Source organism: Sinocyclocheilus grahami, unplaced genomic scaffold (genome assembly GCF_001515645.1).
Source record: "Sinocyclocheilus grahami isolate Dianchi unplaced genomic scaffold, SAMN03320097.WGS_v1.1 scaffold1166.1, whole genome shotgun sequence".
Lineage (NCBI taxonomy): Eukaryota > Metazoa > Chordata > Actinopteri > Cypriniformes > Cyprinidae > Sinocyclocheilus > Sinocyclocheilus grahami.
This window is the reverse complement of record NW_015506345.1, coordinates 10,096-37,577: the sequence shown is the minus strand read 5'-3', so window position 1 is coordinate 37,577 and position 27,482 is coordinate 10,096. Positions and strand designations below refer to the sequence as shown.

At 37.1% G+C, this 27,482-nt stretch overlaps 1 protein-coding gene across 1 annotated transcript; it reads right to left on the bottom strand.

Annotated features, from left to right (window-relative positions):
- Positions 1-631: 631 nt before the first annotated feature.
- LOC107567527 (uncharacterized) lies at positions 632-26,886 on the bottom strand. Its single transcript, XM_016253218.1, has 5 exons — positions 26,874-26,886; positions 26,050-26,354; positions 22,200-22,230; positions 6,305-6,622; positions 632-1,065 (listed from the first exon to the last, which is right to left on the bottom strand). Exons 1-5 carry the CDS (start codon positions 26,884-26,886, stop codon positions 632-634), a joined length of 1,101 nt encoding a protein of 366 aa, XP_016108704.1.
- Between the last annotated feature and the right edge of the window lie 596 nt (positions 26,887-27,482).

The window sequence follows — 27,482 nt, the reverse complement described above, 5'->3', positions numbered from 1 at the left end:
ACTTAAATACATAGGGTGATAAAGCGCAAATGATGAACAGGTGATGACTCGTTAGGAACCATAGCAACGGTTAAGGCTAGATATTATGTGCACATCAATACAGCGTAATTTTTGTCACACTGTACAACAATAATTACTGTTTTTGTATTATTGTAAGGGTAGATGTAGGGTTGGGGTGGGTCTAATAGGTAGAAAATCCCTTGATTAACTAATACTCTGTCTCTTCTAATCTTAGTTTTGAAGCTGAATTTGTTTTGCCGGTTTGTAATCACAGAAACAAACAGAACTCACAGCATTTCACACCAACAGCAGCAGCCACGGTCAGCACCAGCAGGGCTGCACCAGCGAATACTGCTATCATATAACATAAAATTAGATCCATTGCTGGAGTTTCTACATGTGATAGAAGGAGACAGTTATTAATCTGATCTATAACAAACAGTATAAATCATCAGCAAATCTAATAGAGAGTAAATGTGAATGACGATGAAGTAGAACATCATACTTCATACATGAAGACTTAAATAGAAATTACAATTACAACTGAATAACTCATTTCTTTTAGCTGAAAATGGAGAATTAACATAGTAAGAAAATGCATTTTTACTATAGAACTTTTGATCTGAAGATTTTAACTTTCTAGAACAGTTCTGCATTGTAACTGCATCTCACATCCACTGATCATGACACTGGCCTGAAAAGACCAGTAGAAATAACTGCTGAGCCATTGAATGACTAACTCATACTCACCAAAGACAGCAATGCGGAAGTTCCTAATAATACTGCAGCTGCTGCTGTTTATCTCTAGTTTATAAAGTCCAGTGTCTGTGGTTCTGGTGTTTGTGATGGTCAGCGATCCAGTCTGATTGTCCAGCTTCAGTCTGTCTCTGAATCTCTCATCACTATCTTTACACTGAACATCTGTACAGATCTTAGTAGGATGTCCATTGATTTCAGCAATGAGAATGTCATTAAACCACCACATCATCAAATCATCTGGATTTACTACACCAGTACATAAAGTGACTGTTTCTCTCTCCTTCACTGGCACTGTCTTTATTTGATCTGTAGAAAAAAACACCAGAAGCACAAATAGACAACAGACTGAAGGATCCTTTTTAGGGAAAACTCAACAACAACAAACTGCTGTAATGAAAAATGCACATATTAACTTCCTGGATCTTGAGAAATTCAGCAGAAACAAAAGTAACTGCAAAATAAATGATGGCAGCTGCTTTTTCTGAGCTCATCTCTGTTACAACTTCTGTGTTGTTTCGCCTGTTTTGTGTTAAAGGGCATTTATGTTAAAGCATATTCTCTGTTCCTTGTGTTACGTTACAGTATTTCACTGTTGCACGTTTTGTAGTTCAGCCTTGTTCTGGACTTCTGGCATGTTTGTATTATGTATTTGTAAATAAACTGCTGCACTTACAGTCCCACCTCACCTCATCCCTGCCAGACCACAGCTGTACGACAGAACCCACGTGATGGATCTAGTAACAAACTGTGAGCTTGTCTCCTTCTCCTCTGTCATGGGAATTGTTCCCTGGAGGATTACACCCAGGAATTACTAGATATGCAGCATATCAGATTCATTTTCCCAATGGTTCACTCATTGTATATTGGACTGGACTTAATGATTCATTCAAAGCACTCCTTGACACTGTCCTTCAGGGACATTTTGTGAGTTTGTGGATCAAGTACCACTACTGGCTGGATCCCCCTTCACCATGGGGGAGGTGGAGGAGGATTTCCTCATGGCCACCATACCAGATTCCACAAAGGCTGCCTTGAGGTGTGTGGGACTAGCAACCAAGGTGGTGGACCCCCAAATGCTGTTGTTTCATGTAGCAGTGAAAATAAGCTCAGCCTTCTCAAGCCCTGTGGTCCTAGGGGTTCTAAATCTGGTGGTCCCAAGTCAGGTATACCTGAATCTGGTGCCAGAGGTCATCCCACTGTCCACTGTGCTTCTGGTTGTGGCAGTGTCTGCCATAGCTCCTCCTGAGGTGGCAGTGTCCTCCACCTCCGAGGCAGCAGTGTTCGCTCCTGAAGTTTCTGCCTGCTCTGATACAGCCACAGAGACCATCCCAGAATTCCCATTCTGCTTTGACATAGCCACTCTCCACCTATCATGTCACAGCCAAGGAGGCTATCTCTAAACTTCCTGCCTATTTGGTGTAAGGTCCACCCAATTGGCCCAACGAAGGTATCTAATGGTGGCCGAAGGTTTCCTGTGTGTTCAGTCTTTTCTGTCCGCAAAGCAATTTAAAGGGGTGGTCTATCTGCTTTTTTTAAAGGCTTGGTTGTGTTTATGGGGTGCACTGTATCATGATCATGCTTCGTTTTTTAACACATTATTTTTCACATAGTTTACCTTTATTCTACACCCCTTTTCTGTTCTCATAAAAATGGTCTGTTGACTTCCTGGTTCCTTCCTCAGAAATGTTTTCTTCTCCGCCTTAGTGGTCTATAGATTCACCTGCTCTGCCTTGGTGATCCCCTGCCCCTTCTGCTCCACCTTGGTGGCCTCCTGCACCATTAGCTTCACCTTTGTGGCCTTCTGCTCCACCTTGGTGGTTTACATATCCACCTGGAGGACATCTGTCCTGGAGGTCTCCAGTATCACCTGCTCCACCTTGGTGGTCTTCTGATCCATCTACTTCGCCATGGCCCTCTGCCCTACCGGCTTCACCCAAGCTCCCCGAACTACCAGTTCCATCCTGGTTAAAGGCTCCACTCTGGCCCCCAGCTCTGTCGGCTACACTATGGTGCCCCACTCTGCCTGCTCCACCTTGGTCCCCAGGCCTACTTCTTCCTCAGAGGCCTGGCCCTCCTTCCCGCCTTTATGTAGGTACAGGGCTATTTACCCCATTTTGCTGAGCCCACAATATGACACTGAAAAAGTCTTCAAGAGCTACTGCAGTTATCAAGGAGGATTCACCTGTATGCGATCCAGCTCCAATGCGAACATAATACTTGCAATTGGAAATCAAGGTGATGATTTGAAAAAGCTTACAGAGGACAATATGACATGTATATGCATTAGAATCTTTATTGGCTAATTTGCAGTTAGAATAGATCAGCGTCAAATGAAAAATGGTCGAAGTGGACGGTGCCTTGAATAGAAGGGATTCACACCTCAGTGGGTTTAAAAAGATGTGCGGTGAATAAATCTCTCTGGGCTAAAGTGAATGACTTAGAGGGCAATCTCATAGGCTGAATCTCACATTTGTGGATGTAAGTGAAGGGGAAGAGGGAATGTTCCCCTGTATTAATTTCAGACCTAATTACTGAGCTATTTTGCTGTGATAACTTCCCAAAATAGACAAAGCCCATCGGGCACTGTTGCCCAAACCCAACAAAGGACAGAAGCCTTGCACCATTGGTGCAAGGATACATAATGACCTGGGATAAGGATTTGATCCTTCACCTAAGTAAGGATACAATTTCTCTGGAATGTAAAGGGAAGCAAATTTACATGACTATACACTGGAGGTTTCTGCACAGGGACATGCATTTAGTCCAGTCAACAAAATATTCCGGGATGCTGGACTTAAATGGTCTTTATGTTTTCATGCAGATCTGGTGTTGTACCCTAACAGCCGGGAACTTCCACTTGAATCCTGATCAATTTTGGGAGGTATCATAGGGAAGTTTGGGAGTTCACTTTTATGTTCTCTTTTAAAATTTAGATTTTTTTAATGTTTATGAATGACCCCATGCCTAATATGCTTTTTGAATATGTCGAATGATAGTTACTGGCAGTACTAATACTAATAATGATAATGTCATTGTCTGCAGACATTATTTTCTTAAAGAAACACATATCAGACCCACTGAAATGTGTCCTTGTATGTGGATAATTTACTTATATATATATATATATATATATATATATATAAATAAATGATTCCCCATCCACTTTGCCTTTAATGGAATTAATTTGCCTCCTTTTCTGGCTACTCTGTGAATTGGGAGAAGAGTGAATTCATGAGTATACACTCAATTTTTTAATTCAATATCAATCAAAATTCCGGAAGATCACTTTACCTATCAAGGGCTGGCCATTCACAGAAATTCAAAACATGTTTTCAGTCTTGATTTTACTGAAGCCATTAAGAAGTTGAAACTTAAACTGAGTCTATTGAGACTATGTATTATGAGCACTTCCTTTGTTTATTTGCCTCTTTATAATGAATCGCTTGTTTTATTCCTTAATTGTAAGTTGATTTGGATAAAAGCATCTACTAAATGAATAAATGTAAATGTAAGTGGAGAGTTCTAAAATTGGTCAGATAAACCCTATTAAAATGGCTTTTCTCTTGTTTACAGTTTTTCAGAACATACCCAAATATTTGCCTCATTATTTTTTCAAACAGCTAGTTTCTGTAAAGAAGTCACAATGTAAGAACTTTGTTGTGTTCAAATCTATCAGAAAATCTGGATAAGTTTGAATCAAATAAGAACGTATATGAATATTACATGTTATTCAGTGTACCTGCCTATTTGTGATAATCATAATTTTCTGCCAGGTCAGTCTGATAAGGTATTTTCATTGTGGAGACACAAAGGACTGGCCACAATGAAGGGTTTTATGTAGATGGTAAATTCACTGCTTTTGACCACTTTACTTGTATTGGTATAAGATTTGGCATCTTCAGATCACCTAAAATTAGCATGGGAGGATGACATTGGAATTAATATCTCAAAAGAGTTCATATCTGCGGATTCATATCTGCTCTATTAATATTATAATACAAATTCTAATTTAAAGTGATAGGTTACATTATTCGAAAATAAAAATGTACCCTTCAGATTCGATTTTCCAAAATCTGAACGTCCAAAAAAATGTGGAAATATTTGTCATGCAATACTGCTAACTTTATTTGGTCTAACATTCAGGAGGTTAAAGGGTTAGTTCACCCCAAAAAAATTTTTTGTCATTAATTACACACCCTCATGTCGTTTCAAACCGTAAGACCTCCTTTCATCTTCGGAACACAAATTAAAGGGGTCATCCTTATTTTGTGTATTTGGTGTAACAGAATATGTTGACATGCTTTAATGTTCAAAAAACACATTATTTTTCAAATACTGTACATTATTGTAGGTCCTCTATGCCCCGCCTCACTCAAACGCGTTGTTTTCTACAAAGTCCCTCCTTCTGACAAGCGCAGTCTGCTCTGATTGGCCAACTGACCCAGTGCATTGTGATTGGCCAAACACCGCAAGCACTCGTCGGAAATGTAACGCCCCTTTCCATAATCGCGAGCTTCATCTTTCAAAATAAATGTAAAGACAGTTAATAATGTCCTTAGTTTTACCAACAGTTCAAGCCTGAAAGGGGAACAGAGTCGTGTGACAGACACAGTGATGAATGCATTACGCAAATATTTCCACATCGTGACGTAGACATGTGGGGGCGTGTTTGAATGAGTCGTTTTAGGGGGGCGTGGCAGAGTCTTAACTTTGATAAAGAATATCTCTTTGGTTTTGAGTCTTGTCTTTGCAACTTCAGGAATCTTATCAATTCACGAACAGCTTGTAACACTCCAAAGAGAAAGGAAAACTTGAAATCGCATCATATGACCCCTTTAAGATATTTTTGATGGAATCCGAGAGCTCTCTGGCCCTCCCATAGACAGCAAAGTTACTACCACGATCAAGGTCCAGAAACGTAGCAAGGACATCGGTAAAGTAATCATCAGGAAGCTGCGAGAATTAACGAGCTACCAATGACTTGAAATCGCATCATATGACCCCTTTAAGATATTTTTGATGGAATCCGAGAGCTCTCTGGCCCTCCCATAGACAGCAAAGTTACTACCACGATCAAGGTCCAGAAACGTAGCAAGGACATCGGTAAAGTAATCATCAGGAAGCTGCGAGAATTAACGAGCTACCAATGTCCTTGCTATGTTTCTGGACGTTGATCGTGGTAATTACATTGCTGTCTTTCTGTAGGGTCAGAGAGCTCTCAGATTCCATCAAAAATATCTTAATTTGTGTTCCGAAGATGAACGGAGGTCTTACGGGTTTGGAACAACATGAGGGAGAGTAATTAATGACAGCATTTTCATTTTTGGGTGAACTATCCCTTTAAAGTTCAAGGTGTAGTATTATTTTCATAGTATCTGGTGTGTTTTCAGAAAAGGACGGTTAGTACTAGTTGTTAGGCGTCTTTTTTTAACCAGATGGGATAATAAACTACTGCATTCTATAGCATCTGACATATTTTGTTGTGATCATACAACTTTAAAATGAACACATCAATGATTTAAACAAATATGGTCTGCTTTTAAACATTCGTTAAATGCCTCACCATGAACAGTAACATTGAAGATCTTTTCACTGCTGGGGCTGCCTAAAATCTTCAGTTTATAGAGTCCAGCATCTGAGGTCATTATGCTTGTGATGGTCAGAGATCCAGTCTGATTGTCCAGCTTCAGTCTGTCTCTGAATTTACCATCACACTGAACATCTGTACAGGACTTACTGAGATCTCCAGTGATTTGTGCTAAGCGAATGTCATTAAAATACCATCTAATTCTGTCTTGTTGCTTTGTTTTAACACCAGTGTGTAGAGTGACTGAATCTCCCTCCATCACAAACACTGTAATTTCTTCAACACCAAACACACCTGAAGAAGAAATAAACAGTTCATTATGAATCGCTTCTAGGATATTGGTGCTGTTTCAATATTCGACAAAATGTCCACATATTGTTACAATTGAAACATAAAAAAAATGCAGTATCGATCACGCAGCAAACTCTCTAGTGATGCTCCATATCGGACCGTGCATTAGTTAATATCCTATTAATCACGTGATCGACCACAAACCAAACCTCACTTTTAACAGTCACGTGTGCGATAAGCTTGGGACGTTCCAACTCCCTTAGGATTTGAAGAATACCAATTATATCAGGCGAAATAGCTATTTGCCATATGCAACTCTGTAGTCTTAGGTCTATATGTGTGGGCTACGCTATCTATTACATCATATTAAAATATATTATTTCATACTATCATTTATTGACACACTTTAATAGGTCAATTAATTTATCAGATGTATTTAGGAAGTGTGTGATGGCAGCTTCATCCGACGGAGCTTTTAGCAGCATTATTTTTTTTTTTACTAACCCCCAGATAGCAATGTTTTCGACACTCTCGAAGCTTTGAATCGTCTCCTGGAACAGTTACATAAAGCTTTAGTGTTTTATAAGATTTTCTTCTCCCCCATATTCTGTACCGTCCTGAATGATGTAATGAAAGTGAAAGAATCTGTGATTGGGGCTTTTCCCAGAATAGTTATCCATAAACAGTATGTCATTAAAAAAATTATATTGGCAGCAGAGGCATCACGCTCATTCAAAGTGATGGGCACGTGCCCTCTCAGATTTTTGAGCCAAGTGGATTTTGAATGCAGCTTCCAAAAGACAAAAAAAATTCAAATCTGCGTTCACTGGCTGACTCGTTTTTACAGCGCTACGCATTATAACCAATCACACACGATGCTGTTGAATTTATGAATGCAATGACCAATCAGAGGCGTTCAGATGAGTCATCGCTAAAATGCCGGTGTTTTCTTCACCTGCTCGCTGTCTGAATACCTCTTTCTGGCGAATTATCTCATCAGAAACAGCACACAATAAGACGTGAACAAACAGTATATGAATTGATTTACAAAAACAAACTCGCATTGTATTGAAGGTACATCTTGTGTTCAGTGTATGACACAACAGCGTCATCTCAAATACATTTAGAAAACGATTTTTTTTAACAACATCATCTGACCTGATCATTTCAATATATTTTGCCATGTATTTCGGTTTCTATGCCTGTACCTCCATAAGCGTGTAACAATGTGTCTTTATTTAAAACAATGAACTTCAATTCCTCATCAACATAAAGCAGCTATAATAAATATGTTTTGCGTCGAGTATTAACCGATTAGTATATAAAGTGAAATTGAAAGTTTGTAGTCTTACCACGGTGTAGTAAACCACACGTTGACAGTAAAATAAAGAGAAACTTCATTTGTGCCACCATTAGAAAAAATTATTTCCCTAAAAAAAATGCAGTATCGATCACGCAGCAAACTCTCTAGTGATGCTCCATATCGGACCGTGCATTAGTTAATATCCTATTAATCACGTGATCGACCACAAACCAAACCTCACTTTTAACAGTCACGTGTGCGATAAGCTTGGGACGTTCCAACTCCCTTAGGATTTGAAGAATACCAATTATATCAGGCGAAATAGCTATTTGCCATATGCAACTCTGTAGTCTTAGGTCTATATGTGTGGGCTACGCTATCTATTACATCATATTAAAATATATTATTTCATACTATCATTTATTGACACACTTTAATAGGTCAATTAATTTATCAGATGTATTTAGGAAGTGTGTGATGGCAGCTTCATCCGACGGAGCTTTTAGCAGCATTATTTTTTTTTTTACTAACCCCCAGATAGCAATGTTTTCGACACTCTCGAAGCTTTGAATCGTCTCCTGGAACAGTTACATAAAGCTTTAGTGTTTTATAAGATTTTCTTCTCCCCCATATTCTGTACCGTCCTGAATGATGTAATGAAAGTGAAAGAATCTGTGATTGGGGCTTTTCCCAGAATAGTTATCCATAAACAGTATGTCATTAAAAAAATTATATTGGCAGCAGAGGCATCACGCTCATTCAAAGTGATGGGCACGTGCCCTCTCAGATTTTTGAGCCAAGTGGATTTTGAATGCAGCTTCCAAAAGACAAAAAAAATTCAAATCTGCGTTCACTGGCTGACTCGTTTTTACAGCGCTACGCATTATAACCAATCACACACGATGCTGTTGAATTTATGAATGCAATGACCAATCAGAGGCGTTCAGATGAGTCATCGCTAAAATGCCGGTGTTTTCTTCACCTGCTCGCTGTCTGAATACCTCTTTCTGGCGAATTCTCTCATCAGAAACAGCAAACTGCAGATGTGTGTATGAATCTGTAAGTAAGATATTAATTTCATAGTGTAAACAGCTTCAGTGATCTTAATGGGAGTTTTTGAGAGTGCTTGAACTCTAGACTGTCAGTGAAAATGTTAATGTAAATGTTCTTTGCTCTCTTTCTGTACAATGAAAGTGTTAGGATTAGTAGCCAAACTTACAGTGTTTTTATTCACATTAACTTTCAATGTTAAATTCACATTAAATATAAAGCCAGTCGTATTAAAATATGTTATGGCATGACCCCCATATCTGTTACTAAAGTAAACAGACAGGTTTTTATGTATGCGTGTCACATGAAAAGCATGACGAGCCCCCCCCCCCCCCCTCGTGCCCCCTCAAAAATAATGAGTGCATGACGCCCCTGATTGGCAGCTATGTCACGGTAGATCTCAGTGCTAATAGGCTTAAAATTATAATTTGAAATATATATAGTTTATATTAAAAGCCTTTATATTAAAACTACCCTTCTATTAGTGCAGAACAGGTAATGTCAACACTTTGTGGTCTTCCAGTGGTTTGCATTACTCACAGTTTAGCATTATGTGATTAATTTACAACCAAACAAAAGAAAACAGAATACATTTATCTCTAAAATGAATGCCTTTATCATATGCAACATTTGTCACACATGCCTCATCTTTAGTCAGGTTATGTATGGTTAATTATTCATATTTCCCATGAGCTGATTCGCTACAAAAGGCTCATGTGCTTTTGCCCTGGTTGTATTTTGTCTTTCAAGACGTGCATTACAGCCTCCACATGGTTATTTTTAGTTGCCAAATGCTGGTAATTTAAGGTGAAGAGTCCGCTTCTCATGTTAATCATTCAGACTTTGTAGACGTGTGTGTATATAGTAGAACAGGAAGAAGCCTTTCACCTCAACCACAGACCTGTGCCCAATTCCCAACACGTACAAGCTATGCACTCAACAGGTCAAACTACATGTTAAAGGAAACCAACCACAGGTTTCAGTTTGACTCAGTTTGAACTGCTGATGTCACAATCAAGACCAGTACTGAGATGGCAGGTAGTCTAATTTTTAAATGACGAATGTTTTCCAGTGTTGAGAACGGTTAAAAACTACTGTATGTAATACAAGACAAAAGCATCAGAGGATGTGCATGAGGAGGGTCTTCATACGGAGTTGGGGGAGGATTCACACATCAGGTTAACAGCTTGAGTTGGGGGGATAGTCTATTAGATCAGACTCTTTACTGAACTATTGGAGGATGTTTCACATGTTTGTTTTATTTTGTTTGTGCTGGTGGCGTCAGATTGGTAAGTTAAAGAGGCATTTGTAATGCTTAATACAGCAATAATTCAGGTTTGTGATTTCTATTTGGATTCACAGGGTCTCCACAGTCATGGAAAACCTGCAATTATTGGGACATTTTTAAATTGTGATTTCCACACTTTGAAAGGTCATGGGAAAGTAATACATGCTGGGGGAAAGGTAGTGGAAAATAATGAAAATGTAAATGGAGCATATAAAGTCTTCCATTGAGCTGCTTTCAAATCCCAGGCCTTTTTTTTTTTTTTTTTTTTTCAGATACTGCAAATGGACATCAAAATGGAAATGCTGTATCACCCAGCAGTGAATAATCAGTGCAAATGTTTTTTGTTTTTTTTATGAACAACAAAAATTATGGAAATATATTGCTAAAAAAGTACATTAAGTGATTTAGATTCAGTGAAAAAGGTGCAAAAAGGCGTGCACATCCAAACAACCCAAAACTAGGTGCAGGACAAAAAAAAATCATCTCCAATTTTTTTTTCTCCCCCAAACAGATCAATGTTTCAACCTGTCAGGTCTTTATTGTGATTAATTATGTTCATTATGTAAGTTCAGTGAGCATGTTTCATCTAATGTTCATGCTCTTCAGGTGTGTTTGGTGAGTCAGTGTCAGTGATGGAGGGAGATTCTGTTCTTCTACACACAAATGTTACTGAAATACATGATGACGACATTCTGTGGAATTTTGGAGCTGAAAAGTCTCTGATAGCTGAAATCAGTAGAGATGCTGGAATCCTCACCACATTTGATGGTCCTGATGAGAGATTCAGAAACAGACTGAAGCTGGACAATCAAACTGGATCTCTGACCATCACAAACATCACAACTCAACATACTGGAGTTTATCAACTAGAGATAACTGCAGCTAAACTTTCATCAAAAACATTCAGTGTTTCTGTCTATGGTGAGTAGAGATCATCAGTCATGTCCTTTGTAGATCAATTATTTACATATTAAAGTGTTTAATAGTTTTATATATTTTCAGATCACAGAAACCACTTCTGGATTATTATCAGACTAAACACCCACTCAACAAACTGAGTCAAAATGTGATTGTTGCTTATATTTAACCATATTTCTCTTTATTCTCATGTTTTCAGCTCGTCTGCCTGTTCCTGTCATTAGCAGTAACTCTTCACAATGTTCTTCATCATCATCATCATCACAGCAGAATTGTTCACTGGTGTGTTCAGTGGTGAATGTGGGTCATGTGACTCTCTCCTGGTACAAAGGAAACAGTTTATTGTCCAGCATCAGTGTGTCTGATCTCAGCATCAGTCTCTCTCTACCTCTGGAGGTGGAATATCAGGATAACAACACCTACACCTGTGTGCTCAACAATCCCATCAGCAACCAGACCACACATCTGGACATCAGCAAACTCTGTCACACATGTGAAGGTACAGCAGCGCTGATATTAGCAATAATTTTCACATTCACTTAACATTAATGCATCTCTTTTACTGTCCTTCATGTCCTCCAGCCTCAGTATCTCTGATAGTGTTGATTTCTGCTGCCGCTGGATCTCTGTTGATCGTAGCAGTTAGGATCTTCTGGATCTGCAGGAAACAAAGAAAAACAGATGAAGAAGGCAAGTGTTAGCTACTGCTTTCAAACTGTTAATCACAAATAATTTTTGGAATTAATGCCCTTTAATATGGGAAGGAACTTAAATGTAATCATTGGCTTAGGCTGGGGTCTCCAAATTTGGTCCTGGTGGGCCTGTGTCCTGCAGAGTTTAGCTCCAATTTGCCTCAACACACCTGCCTGGAAGTTTATATTATTTCTAGTAAGACCTTGATCAACTGGTTGAGGTGTATTTAAGTGGAGTTGGAGCTAAACTCCACAGGACAGTGGCCCTCCAGGAGCAGGATTACGCAATTTATGTAGATTAAACTCATACCAGAAAAAAATAATTAATGCTATAACTGACAGCACTAATGACACAAACATTGCGAAGACACAGATGCATCTGGTAATTTTGTTGAAACAGATGAGACTGGTGATGAAGAGATCACTTACGCTGAACCTACTTTTTACAAACAAGATGCACCAAAATTGGTAAGATTATTTATTTATTGCAGTGTTTCTCTGTAGTTGAGTCACATTCATTTCCCTTGTGTTTTTGTCTGTGTAATGATCCATTACATACATCACAGATGCAATGGCACCATAACAGATTTATAAAAGCCACGTTTACTCCAATAAAAATCCAGCTGGAGCTTCTTCAGCATCTTGACTAACTGATGTCATTAGACTGAGCACATTACTTGTGTAAACAGGCTAGATCTTTCTTGTGAATCAGTCAGGAAGTCACATGACACACAACCAAAAAAATAAAAAATAGGTCAGGGGTCTGTTCTAAGAGGGTTATGGACCCTAACCACATAATTGTGCAAAACTTAGCTAATAATAATACACTATTCTTCACACTTCAGGAGCCGTATCACTCTGTAGACTAAGACTGGTTATTCACTGAAGCTAAGCAGGGTCGAGTCTGCTCAGTACCTGGATGGGAGACCTCCTGGAAAAAAAAGTTGCTGCTGGAAGAGGTGTTAGAGAGGCCACTAAAAGAGGGGGCACTCATTCTGTGGTTGTTGTGGGTCCTAACGCCCTAGTAAAGTGATGAGGACACTTGCACTGTCCTTCGGCTGAGATGTTAAACCAAGGTTCTGACTAATGGCACTTCTCGTAAAGATTAGGGGTGTAACCCAGGTGTCCTAGGCCAAAACAATTTTTTTTTACATTGAATCTCAATTCATCTTTGTGAATACTGCATCTTGTGTGACGTGTTTTTTTACAGAAACATAACGATGAGGAACATGTGGAGGAGGATCATGTGGCATACGCACTTATCAGCATTAGAAGATCATCTTAAACCTTTTCTAATAACCAGATCCAGCAGTACGATTGTCTTTGCTAAAGGAACCTCCAGAGAAAGTCAGATTGAGAACATATGGTTGAGCTTTGAGACTGGAGAGAAGAATCACCACACATAGTACTAAGACTAACCAAAAAAACAAACATAAAAAACCTCCCAATTTCCCAAAAATCCCAATAAACAGCGGGGATTATTCTGAGGGGCTTCAAATGTGATATTCAGAAACAAATTAAACAAATGGTCTCTTTAAAAAATAGGTTGCATTATGGTGCAAAGTCTTTTACCAATGACCCATGCTGTACAACCAATTTAGCATTTTCATATTTGACTTTTAAACCCTTAAAACTAATTCAAATGGTGTGTGTTAATCTATATGTCTCATTTATTATAAATAATAAATATTAATAATATCTTGGTTTGGCCTGTGCCACGTAACTTCTTCACAAACACTTACTGGAAGGTCAGTTCGTGTGTATGTGTATGTTTGAGGTATGAATGACATGTGGTTGAGGTTTTTTTTTTTCCCCATTCCTGTCATTATTTCACTCAAGGTCTGACTTCTTCTAAATGAAAGTTTTAAGAAAGAATTCCTTCAAGCCAAAGACAAAACAGTAATTTTGTAATTACACTTTTTACTTCATACCACTACATAGAGACTTCACCTCTGGAACACAGCTGACAATAGGCTGCGTTATGAACAGATCTCACAGTTGAGCAGCCAAATAGTAATGCCAATTCTTGTAAACATGATTCTTTTGAGTCTGTTGTCAGAAAGTAACCAGTCGAGCCGGTTCAAAAAGATTAAACGGAATTGAAGTTTAGTTCCGGGTTGATGACGAGACAAACAACCGAAGTAGCACATCCGAGAAACGACTGAGCCGGTTCAACAAGCTGTCGAAGAGTCTGATGAGTGAGTTGACGATACAATGCAAGCCTGAGGCACGTACTGGAAATAGGCCTACGCTTACTATGACACTTACTATAACAAAGCTGTGTTTGTGCATTAATGAAAGGCTACTCAATATTGGTCAGTCATATGTTCCATAAAGCATCAGTGAATGAAACTGTCACCCTCAAACAAAATTAGCTTAAAGAATAAAAGGCAGTAATCAGCAATATGCGTTCACACAAATTACTGTATTTGAATGGTCTCTTAACATACCATGACACTGAGTTATTATAGAACATACATACGTAGTGACATCATTGCGTGATAACATAAGAAACCAATAAATCGTTTTTTGAAACAAACTGTCTGAAAGAACCGGTTTGCGGAAATGAATCAGACTTTGTATCACTACAGCTAAATAATAAATATGTTAATCAATGACATTTTAGAGCTATCTGAATCATTCAAACTGAATTGCGAACCGATTCAAATATAGCTAAATATATAATGAAGAAGTCCATAACTTTGGCATTCCAGAGATGCTTGGTATTTAAAGTCATGTCAACACGATGACACGAAAGGAGATGTACAGAGAGATTAAAAAATGTCACATTCAATCCAATAATTTTATAAAAGAGTCAACATGCACTAATTATAATAAAAGTAAACGTGCAGTGACACAATAGCATGCAGTGGTGTTCTGAATTAAAGTGGCAAAGTCCTCTATCTGTCTGACGTCTGCATTTACATCTAACAGACATCTTGCCGAGATTTCTGTTGCAGAGCACTTCATCTGGAAAGCATCTGCTGTGTACAAAAATCTGATAGATGTTTTCAGGACGTCAGTACATACATTCTAAATCATGAACATCTTAAAGACATGTTCTAGATGTCTATTTGACATCTGATATGACATGTCTTAGTACTTGCAAACACTCTAAAAAAGACGTCTGCAGATGTGAACGCGGACGTCAAATAGACGTCTCCATGATGTACATGTGCTATCAGGGATGATTCCACATCAAATGTACGTGTGTTTCCACCAAATGCTTCTGTAGTAATCTCAAATATTCCTAGAGTAGAGTTGTCATTGCTTTTAACTTCTACGTGTGCTGGAAATAAAAAAAAAAAAAAAAAAAAGCAAACACACTCAGAAATGAAAACAACATTGAGCCCCGGAGTAAGGAGCTATAGACGGTTTCAACGGCAACAACATAAACAAACGTCACTGCGCATGCGTGGTTTTGTGGCCCTAACTTAACTTCCGGTACACTTCCGCAAACATTCAATAACAACAACAACAAAGTCCCTCTAAAAGTAGATTATTTCTAATAATAAGCTAAATAAATAACAAGTAAATTAGCTAGCAAGTTAAAACTATGTCTAGTCATTATTATTTGAGCATATCGCAGCTTGGATGCGTATAACTATTTTCATTCCGGGAAAGTTAAACGCATTCTAACCTACACGAATGGAAATACCTGTGTTGCTTACGGAGAAATCGAGGCGGGTCAGATGCTTTCAAAGAGCTACTCCGCCTGGATCGTTGCGAGGAAGTCCGGCGAAGTCCAGAGTGCCTTCCCTCTCTAAATCCAGATGGGTCACCAAAAAAGCTTTTTAAAGCCCTGAAAGTAAGTTATGTTTCATATATCCCTAACAAATCAACCAGTTGGTCTAATTTAAAAGATTCAGTACATATGGCAGTGTAGGTAAGGTCTTTTCACCATGTCTTTTAGGAAGTTGTGCCAGACTGCGCTCTCTTTTCTGTCATGTGTGACAGCAGTGAGACAGACACAGCCTCTGAGTCAGGTAGTCAGGATTTCACCAGCAGTCAGGGAGAGCAGGATGCTCAGGGAGAGGAATTCAATGTGTTCAGCAGCTTAGCTCAGCCCCACAGTGAACATGGTAGTGCTCTGAGCTGTCCTAAGTGCACAACATTTTATGATGCCTTCATTAAACTGAACCCAGATCAAGTGGTGGAACTAGAGAGAAACCCAAGAAAACAGAGCATAGAACCACTCTGGCATGATGCACGCAAGCTGCGCATAACAGCAAGCACAGCCAGCAAGGTGCCTCAGCGTGAGACAACTGACCCCGTTAAGTTTTTCAATGAACACCTCTACCCAAAGTTCCAGATAAGTGTGGCCACAAGATATGGGAAAGAAAGCGAGGGACTTGCAAAGGAGCAGATTAGGGAGAGGGGCTGCATAGTGATGGACAGAGGGTTGGTGGTGTGTGCAGGAGACCCATGGCTGGCAGCAAGCCCTGATGGTATCACTGATAACAAGCTGCTAGAAGTAAAATGCCCCATCACACTCCGTGCTTGCACATCCCTTCATGATGATCTCACTGCAACAAACCAAGACATCAGAGTGGAGGGTGGGCAGTACATTTTGAACCCAAAAGGCCCCAGAGGTTACTACAGGCAGGTACAGTTAGGGATGCACTGTCTCGGGCTGAAAACATCCTGTCTTGTTATTTGGACCCCAATACAGCACCTGGAGCTTGATGTGCCTTATGACAAGGGTTTTGTCAATACATATATGCAAAGGCTACGTAGCTTTTACTTTAAACACATGCTGCCAAAAGTTGTGGATGAATTTGTAGAGGGAAGACTGCAGTTGAGTGACAGCTACATGAAAATGGTTTCAAAAGCAGCTCAGTAGTGCTGATCTAAAATCAGTCTAGCAAGAAAAAGGGTGTGTTTTCTTAAAAAAAAAACTTTTTCACTTTTTACATTAAATACATTCAAAACAGCAGAAATCGTATTCTACAGTACTTTATTCATCAGTCAATAAATCAGTTAATCAGTATTTGTTAGTGTTCATTACTAAATATATACTTTCACTTTTTATTTACAATCAATGTGAAACATTTTGATACAAGTGCAACACGACAAATATTATAATGCATGTTTTTGACATTTTGACAAAATATTTTGCATAATCCATACATTTTCTGGTTACATGCACATTTTTGTGTAAAAAAATATTTCTATGATGTTGCTTAAAAATGATTAAAACATTAGTAGCCTACTATTACAATGAAATTAGATCAAAGTCAAATTTATTTGTAGCACTTTTCACAATGCATTGTTACAAAGAAGCTTTACAGATAAAATATATCAGTGATAATGTAGTAAAAGTACTTATTTAGTAATTCCTTTAAAGCTTCATTAGAAAAGCTATGCGTTATTGTATTTGTTATGTCCCCAGGGAGCAAGCCGAAGGCGACTGTTAAAATACTGTGTTATAGTTCAAATCGTAGCTAAAGCGAATCAGCTACTACATTGAGGTAACGTTAATGTGTCAAATTAATGTATACAACGTTATCTATGTGTGTACCAATAAATGTAGCTAATTCATATAATGTTTAAGACTAGCTGCCCACTGCCCAGTTTGCGGTTACCACGGTTTAACTACAGCAACCATGTTTTTTTGGTTTTATTTGTAGTAAAACCATGGTTAATTTTGGGAAATTTTGTCCTTTCTTTCTTTCTTTCTTTCTTTTTTTCCAGACAGTCATGTCTGATATCACATTAACTGCAGTAACAATCACTACAAAAACTATTACTGCTTACCGGTTTCTGTATTACTGTTTCCTTGCCTATTTGTTATTTATTTATTTTTATTGGTAAGAACAGCATCCCGCATAGTGTGCCCTTGTTAAAAATTGCCTGATATTTTATTAATACTTAAGATGTGTGTACTGCAAATACTGTACTGTATTATATCTAGTGTCCAAACTAGGAAGACACCATTCAAACAATTCATGAGCGAATCAGATGTTTGTAATAGCATGTATCACATGAACATACAAATATCCTTCATTATCTTAAGACATAAACATACAAATACATACTTGCGCTGGTTTTTGCTTGTGTCAGATATTACAGATGTTACAGATATTCTGCTAATGGAAAGATGCGATTTTTGTTTTTTGCTACAAACAAAACATTATTAAAGCTTATTAAAAACACAAGCATTAGTGTTAATAAAACTAAATGATCTATGTCCAGTTATTTTTTATTTATATCCTTGCAAGGTCCATGAGAGTATTTTAACAATGACATAAAACATCTAGTTCCTAAATTTACATATTCTACCTTATCTACCCTAAAATTACATATTTACAATGAGTACAACACAGAATGCAAAGTAAAACTAATTTCTATCACATCTTACAGCATACTGCAGGCGAGAAATTGGACGAACAATCCCAAAGATTTTGCACTGTGGCCAAATTTGACGTGTTGAAGCACCGAGTGAGAATTTCATAGAAACGTGGGTCACCACATTTGAAGAGGCTGGCAAGCTGTGCAAGAACACCCCACAGTGGGGTATAAGTTTTACCTCTGGGGTGCAAGAGCCCCCCAAAGTTGCTCCATAGACATACTATGGTAAGGAACGGTCCATGAAGCTCTCATCTGTTTTGACTAATTTAATTATCCCTGTGTTTCCTTAGTTCTTTGTCAGGACTCGTTTATGGTAAATGTGTAGTGTGTTGCACTGTTTTGTGTGTGTGTGTGTGTGTGTTTATTAAAACTCCTTGTTAAATATATATATTATATATAATAATATAAAAAAATATATATATATTTTTTGAAAATAGCTAAAATGGCTGTCCCCTTATTAATTCCTAACCCTTTTATATAAGCAGTTCCACAAACACTAAGAAAGTCAGTCTTAAATTTTGTTCAAGTTAGATTTTTGTGATCTTAATTAATTTTATTTTTATGAAATGTTTTATTTTATTTATTTATTTATTTTGAAAGATCAAAAGGATACCCCATAAATATTTATTTTCATAAACTTCTTTGATCATATTTTCTTAGGGTGCCAAATTGTCAATGTAATTCAGACCATGACTCTCTTTCTATAAAATATCTGATATTCTCTTGTTTAGTAACTTTTTTTTTTGATTGCAGTCTCTTTTTTCCTTGGATTTGCTTCTCAGTTCCATACAGTTTTAAGCTTTTCTTGGTTCATTCCATGTTTTAGAGACAACCTCTGTCATGCTAATTCAGATTAGCAGTTGGTTTTAAATGAATGTAGTTTATTTTAGTTCAGAAAGCCATTTTTTAAACCATGATTACCTATTCTAGATTAAGCCTACTCCTGGCTTAATTTAAACCCTGTCTGGGAAACCGCCCCATTAAGTGTCTATACTGCAGTCAGTATGCATACTATAATAGGGCGCCATCTAGTGTACTAACAATTTATCTTTCCAAGATTAGCTCCACCATTTGGCATAAAATGTGAATCGTTATTATTCAGACAGGAATCATTTAGAAATGTATTTATTTATTTATTGCTTACACCATTTATTTATGTATTGCTTGTTTGATGAAGGAACTCTGTTAGCAAAAAGTCATTGTTTGGTGTCATGGCTGAAGGGATGTCAAAATAAAAGGGACTGCAAGAGACCTGCAATATTCAAAAAATAAAAGAAATTGCTTTTAAAATCACCTATTTGAAAATGACATTTCAAATGACAAATTGATGAAATTACATGACATTTTTACGTATTCCATACATAACTATTGTCAATTAAAACTATTAAAGTCTTAAGAGCCATGTATGAACTAGGAGGCTTGATTATCAAATTGTCTGATTGTTACTTATTTTATTTATATAACATACATTTACATTTACATTATATGGTGACTAACTGTTATGAATCCGGTCTATGAACTTCAATTTACTCACCACCAGAGGTCACCCTTCCATTACATTGACTCTTGCACTACACAAACTGTTGCATGTCATCCCGGACTACATATCCCATCATCCATTGCACTGATTGCACACAGCACTGATTGCACACAGCTGTAACCAATCACACATTCACTATATAACACTCACTCAGATCCCTTTCACACTGCCGAGTATTGTTTAGCATCTATGCTGTTATGCATAGCTACTTTATGGCGCCAGTTTTTGAGTCTGAGTCTGAGTCTGAGTCTGAGTCTGAGTCTGAGTCTGAGTCATTCTGTTTATTGCCTTAGTAATTTCGTCTTTTGATACTAGCCTGTATGTCTCGTTTCTGTATGATCTCTGCCTGCCCTGAAGTATATCGCCTGTCTTGGATTACCCCTCTCGTCTCGCCCTGTTCGGATACTGTTTATTCCTCGCCTGGACCATCGCTTGTGTTTCGGATTACTCTTCAGTCTTGCCCTCTATATACCTGTTTGCCATTGTCTGACCCATGCCTGTTTTATGACCGCGTCTCTGTCTCCTATTAAAGCTTTGCAAATGGATCTGCAAGTCTCATGTCTCATTCGCCCCGTAAAAGAAACAACCAATTCTTGCTTGTTTACTCACTGTATATTCATATTTTTTTCTTCCTTGTTTTTCGTTCATCTTCACTTATTTTTTGCTTCGCTTCAGCTATGATAAATAGACATCCACATCCACGTGTTCGTGCATTTTTGGGGTGGAGCAATGAAGGGAGGGTTGATTTTGGATTGATTTCAAATATGATCTCCTAATAAAACACTTTATTTATTTGTGAGTAATAAAACTGATACAAATTCAAACAGTTTCATGTTCAAACTATACACTATTTGTTTCATTAACCTTTGATGGAAGACACATTGTAACAAATAAACGCACCTACGTACCTGCCAGGAATGCACACAATGAGAGCAAAATAAAGAGCCTCATTTTTACCATAGGCTCCAGGGTTAAAATACAAACAAACAAAAAAGCAAAATAATTCACATAATGGCAATTCAAATAATGTAAAACTGTAGGCAATCTCTGCAATAATTCACATCACAATTCTCAGCATAGAAATACTGAATTTAAAATGGGAAGGTATGTTGTTAATTAATGTGTATCTCTTTAAATACAAAATCATGTGTTTTTATAATGCTCTAGAAGTGATGAATTAAAGTGTGTTTCACATCTCTACTTTTTGAGACACAGGATTAAACATTCACATGCTCTATGTCTAATATCCACAGAAAAACTGGCAACGTGCACACATATACTTATATAATCTACCCATTATATTTCTCATAAGATATGCATTTGCAGCCTTAAATGACCCACTGTGTAAGATATGAGTATGAAACAGTAAAAAGAATGCAACAAAAAGAAAGCATTCTAAGAAAGCATATTATTTTTTAATAATATCCTCACAATACTGATATTTGTATGCACACAAAAACAAAACATATAAACAAATATAGTCCTACTAATTAAAAAATAAAAAATAAATAAATAAAAGTTAAGACTAGTAATAGTCTTCATTTAAAAAAATAAAAAAACATCTCCATGGTTTAATGATAAACCAATATTACTCAGGGCAATAATCTGCTCCTGCTCCATCTGTGGTCAGAAGTCACTACTGAATTTATATTAGATTTACCTTAGAGGTTAAAATAAACACCAGGGTTGATCTATAGATCAATGTGAGCACAAGAGTTTATATCAAACACATCTAGAGCTCCTTTTTTGAGGCTCACATGAGTAGAAATATATACAGTAGTTTCATACTGAAGCTGCTGGAAACCTCTGTAAAGTTGAGTCTGTCTCATCATTTCAGTCATTTCTTCTGTTTGCAGTGGAACCTGAAGGAAAACACACAAGACAGGAAAAGATAGAAAACAGACTAAATTGAAATCACAAGGGAAAAGGGAACAGTGGCTGTATAGTAATAACCAGCCACCAGTAAATAATGTAGCGTTGCAGTGAAGAAGATCAATATAATACAATTAATATAAACTATAAACCAAGTGAATTCAATGTGCTCAATGTGTGATTGTCTAAGTTTTGTAATCAAATAACTGTCATAAAACATTAAAATGAACAGATGATTTAAAATAGACCAAATATCTGAAAATTAAAGATATTCTGGAAACCTACACTGTAAAAAAAACTCTGTAGTTTTTACAAAATAATTTTGGCAGCTGTGGTTGCCAGAATAATTTTGTAGAAAAATACAGAAAAACAGTAAACACATGTACGGCCAAAAACGGTAAACTTTACAGTATAAAACTGTAATTTACAAACAAGAAAATTTGAATGTAAACCAGTAAATTCAACAATGCACACTGCTATTAAAATCTGTTTTGTACCTTTAACAGGCTGGCAACCACCATAATAATGCAGGTGGTAAAAGAGAAAGCCACATGAAGAATCAAAGCTCATCACAAGTAGCTTCGCCACAAGCAGAAGTATATACTAATATATAGAAGGTGCACGAGTCATTCATGCAAACACAAAACACCATCACGGTAACACACATGATACTTAAATAATGCATTCAACTTTCATTAAACAACAGAAGATGTAACATAAAGCCCAAATATACATAACTAATAACAAAGACTATTAAAAAAACTTGATTATTTAAACAAAATACTTTCAAATGTGGAGTGTCATGCAGGGAATTCTGGGAATATCAGTTTACAGTTTTTGACTGTAAATTATACATTGATTTGTTCTTTTTACTTCTAAAAACTGTACAATTGTACGTTACAAGCTTATAGAATTGTACAGTAAGAAAGTTATTTCCCTTAACCAGGAAATTAATGTTCTTAGAATTGACAAGACAGTTGACCCTGAGTGGTCAGCTAAATATCTACAGCGGATCTAAAATATTAATAATTAATCATAACTAGTTATGGTTAATTATTCATATTTCCTGTTGTGAGCTAAATTCGCTACACAGTGTATGATAAGGACAAGAATCATAATAAGAATGACTTTCTGTTGCCATTAATATCTTAATACCGAATCCAGTAGAACTGTTTTAAACAGATTTTGTCATAAAGTGAAGTTATCAGTATCTCATCATCTCTCCATACAAATCAGTAACATCTGTTTTTAGAGTGACCGTTTCTTCTTCCATCACTGATACTGACTTAATACAGAACAGAATTTAGAGCAGGAAAACTAACATGGTGTGATTTATACACTAGAAAAAAAGTGACATGCTCTTTTTAGGCCCAGCAAATGTGCTGTTTAGACACACAGGGAAATAAACTAAAAATAAACGTCCTATATAAATAACAAAAAAAAAAGGAAAACCTGAAAAACTGGCTATGAAGGATTGACAGTGTTGGGGGGGAATGGAAACCCAGTTTCCAAACACTATATGCAAAAACAGACTTATACTGTAAGCAAAATCAAATTACCACATAACTTACAATACTGAGAGAAAATCAAAACCCACTTTCCTGTCACAGAATAGGAAATTAGAGACAAAAATAACAATATAAAATCTAAAAGAAAGCATCTAGACCTAATGAAGTTTACTAGGGGAATGTAAAGATTTGTATCAAGCATATTTTTATTGCTCTTTCTGTCAAGTGTGGTGGCCGGAAAAATGTATGGTCCTCCACACAGCAGCATAGACACCTTCAGCACCATGGAGAGCAGCAATAGAGGCGTTTATTAATTATTATTAATTTCCGACACCAAGGGCCAACCCAAGAAGAAAGAAGTGCCTTAGTTACAATATTTTCCCTCTCCCCCTCTCCCTCACCTTGAGAATAAAAAAAGCCTTCACTGAACTCCTGCCTGATGAATTGCTTATTCTTACACCCTGAGTTGATTTGCGCAAATCCTGTTTTATTTCAAGGTTACACTTATTAATACACAGTAATTACTTTTATTTTACTTGTAAATTCATTGTATTGTAATGCCATCTATTTTATATTTCTTTGTCAATTATACAGGTTTCCTTTTTTTTTTGTTTCTGTTGTTTTGCACTATTCTCACTTTGCAACACTGCAAACGCTTCCGTAATATGAAAGTAAAACTGAAACTGAACTTTACAAAGGAAGAATTTGAAATCACATGATTAACTAAAACTGTCTCTCCTCCAGTTTCCTTTTCGTACTGAAACGGAATTGACTTTCACAGAAACAAACCGAAACTCAAAGTCATTTATTTTTAGTTTGAAAGAATGCTAATACTTACACTTTTGCTTTTTTTTTCATTCATGCTTCCTGCAGACACGGCAAGTCACACAAACGGCAGCAGCCACGGCCAGCGCCAACAGGACTGCACTCACAAATACTGCTTTCATATCCCGCGCCGGAGTTTCTACATGTGAATCCGTAGTGAACAGAGGAAGATGGTCGTTAATCTGATTTGTAACATACACTACAAATTATCAGCAAATCTAATAGAGAGTAAATGTTAATGCTGATGAATAGAACATCACACTTCATACATGGTCATCATTAAGTAAAATCTCATTCATCATGTGTTTCTAAATTTTATCATTTGAGTAGCCTATTTTCATGACTTTTCCAGCGATTTGTGAGGAAAGGACTGTGGGCGTCGCTAGGCCATATTTAGGGGGGCTATAGCTATAATGACTACTCAGCCCGCCTAAAATTTTGCGATTAGCTCCATAAAATGTACACGGATTCGTGATCGCCTCAGTCCTCTTTAAGTTAAAATGGCGGCAGACTTCGACCGGCTCCTCTCCGTCTTTCAGCGTGTTCTTTTTCAATCGGCAGAGCAAGAAACAGAGAACAAGGTGTGTGTTTATCGATAGATTGTTATAATATCTGTGCAGTTCTGTTCTTTGTCATAAATACAGTTTACAAACTATCAATCGTTTCCCCATCTATTGTAGCCTAAGTTTTCGCTGCGTTCACCCCTCATCACACCACACAGCTGTTTCCTCCAGTGAAAAGGAAGCACATATGAACGCATACTTTATAAAACGATCATGTTGCCATTTTCATTTAAAAATGTAACTTTCAATGCAATACATATTCCAGTGCATGTGGCAAAAAGGTTTGCATACTTGAGCTAAGGAAAGAGGGTTGTACTAGAAATGCAAACAGTAACATTTTGTGTGTGTACAGTAAACAGGCGTGTGTGTGTGTGAGATCACGAAGACATTTGGCGTATTCAATTATATGTTATATCTATGCAATACAGTGGAATACTGCACTTTCTGATATATAAGTTACCACTAATACCACCCCTATTAGTCAAACACATACAGTATATATATAGAATTGCCCCTGACTGTTAAATTCATTTAATAGAAATTAGTCACAACAACAAAATGACGAATTTCTTTTAGCTAAAAATTAATTGAACGTAGTAAATAAAATCACTACAAAACTTTCAGTCTGCATCCCGCATCCACTGATCTACGCTTTTGAATCTCACATATGCTTTTGAATCTCATCGACTACTCATCTATATCTAAATGAACAGACAAGTAGAAATAACTTTACTGTTATGGAATGACTAATCTATACTCACCAATGACAGTAACGCTGAAGTTCCTAATAATACTGCAGCTGCTGCTGTTGATCTGTAGTTTATAAAGTCCAGAGTCTGTGATTGTGATGTTTGTGATGGTTAGAGATCCAGTCTGATTGTCCAGCTTCAGTCTGTCTCTGAATCTCTCATCACTATCTTTACACTGAACATCTGTACAGTTCTTAGTAGGATGCCCATTGATTTCAGCAATGAGAATGTCATTAAAACACCATATCATCAAATCATCTGGATTTACTACACCAGTACATAGAGTGACTGTTTCTCTCTCCTTCACTGGCACTGTCTTCTTTTGATCTGTAGAAAAAACACCAAAAGCTATTATGTTCTGGCAGAGCAGTGATAAGAACAAGCTGATTGACACGTCTCCTAAGTGCAATTGGAAGCTCGGTTGGTCGTCAGTTGCTCCCTTGTGGCAATGCTTTTTTTCCCCCAGTACAGTATCTTTAAAGAAGGCGCAATGTAAGTAAGAACACTGTTGTGTTAAACTCTATCAGGAAATCTGGATCAATATGAATCAAATACTCAGTAATACAACTTTATTGAATGTTACACTTTTTTTGTACTAATATACCAGATGGGATTATAAACTACTGCATTCTGCATCATATAGCACTGACATATTTTGTTGTGATCATAAAATGTTATAATAAAGAAATGTTGTGATTTAAACTCATAGCTTGCTTTTAAACATTCATTAAATGCCTCACCATGAACAGTAACATTGAAGATCTTTTCACTGCTGGGGCTGCCTAAAATCTTCAGTTTATAGAGTCCAGCATCTGAGGTCATTATGCTTGTGATGGTCAGAGATCCAGTCTGATTGTCCAGCTTCAGTCTGTCTCTGAATCTCTCATCACACTGAACATCTGTACAGGTCTTACTGAGATCTCCAGTGATTTGTGCTAAGCGAATGTCATTAAAATACCATCGAATTCTGTCTTGTTGGTTTGTTTTAACACCAGTGTGTAGAGTGACACAATCTCTCTCCATCACTGACACTGTAATTTCTTCAACACCAAACACACCTGAAGAAGAAACAAACAGTTCATTATAAATCACTTCATAACAATCATAAAGATCATAAGAAATGCAATTAGATTCATACATAGGCTATGAAAAACACAATACATGTATGACATGTGAACAAACAGTATATGAACATGTCTGATTTACAAAAATCACACACTCACATTGGATTGTGTTTAGTGAGACAACAGCATCATCATAGAGAACAGAAAATTTTTATATCACCTGACCTGACCTGGGCTGCGTTTCCCAAAAGCTGCGTAAGCCTAAGAAGTTCGTAAAAACGATCGTACGCCTTATCTTAATATTACGGCCTGTTTCCCAAAAGCATTGTAACTTAAGTAGCACTTAAAGTTAAGTGCATTTTTGGGAAACACACGTGAGACAATAACGAACGATCGCAAAATGACTCGTAGCAAACGCTCTTAAGTGCTAAGAGCAATCGTTAACGAGAAACGCAGCCCTGAGCATTTTCAATATATTTTGCCTTATTCTTTTTTCAGTTTCTGTCCTCATACCCCCCATAAACATGTCTGCAACAATGTGTCCTCGTTTACCACATTGAAAGTAAATTCCTCATTGACATAAAACAGCAATAACTAAGTATAAATCGAGTATATTTATACACTATCAAGTATAAATTGAATAGTATATCAAATGAAACTGAAAGCTTGTAGATTGTAAGAAAATGTCTTACCATGGCATAGTAAAACACACGCTGAGAACCAAGTAAAGAGAAGCTTCATTTGTACCACCTTTCTTCAGAAAATGTTGTGCTTCAATAAACTGTGCTGCTGGGAAATAAAAGTTGCGTGTTATTTTACTTGAGTCTGGGCTTTCCTTGAATCAGAAGTGCCTATGGAAATTGCAGTAGCATGACACGTCTCAGCACTGTTAAAAAAAAATTCTGCCAGGACATTATCTGTATATTCCTAAAACACGACACACAGAGGTACACAATTAGAAATGCAGGTAAGAAACGTGTTATTTTTCATCATATTGATACAGAATATTGTGCCCTATTTTTATGGTTTTTGTTGTTGTTGTTTTTTTTAGAGTGAGGCTCGATTCAATCACAACGCTGACTGGCAAATGTTTGATGCAAAATAATCAAACAGATGCTAGTG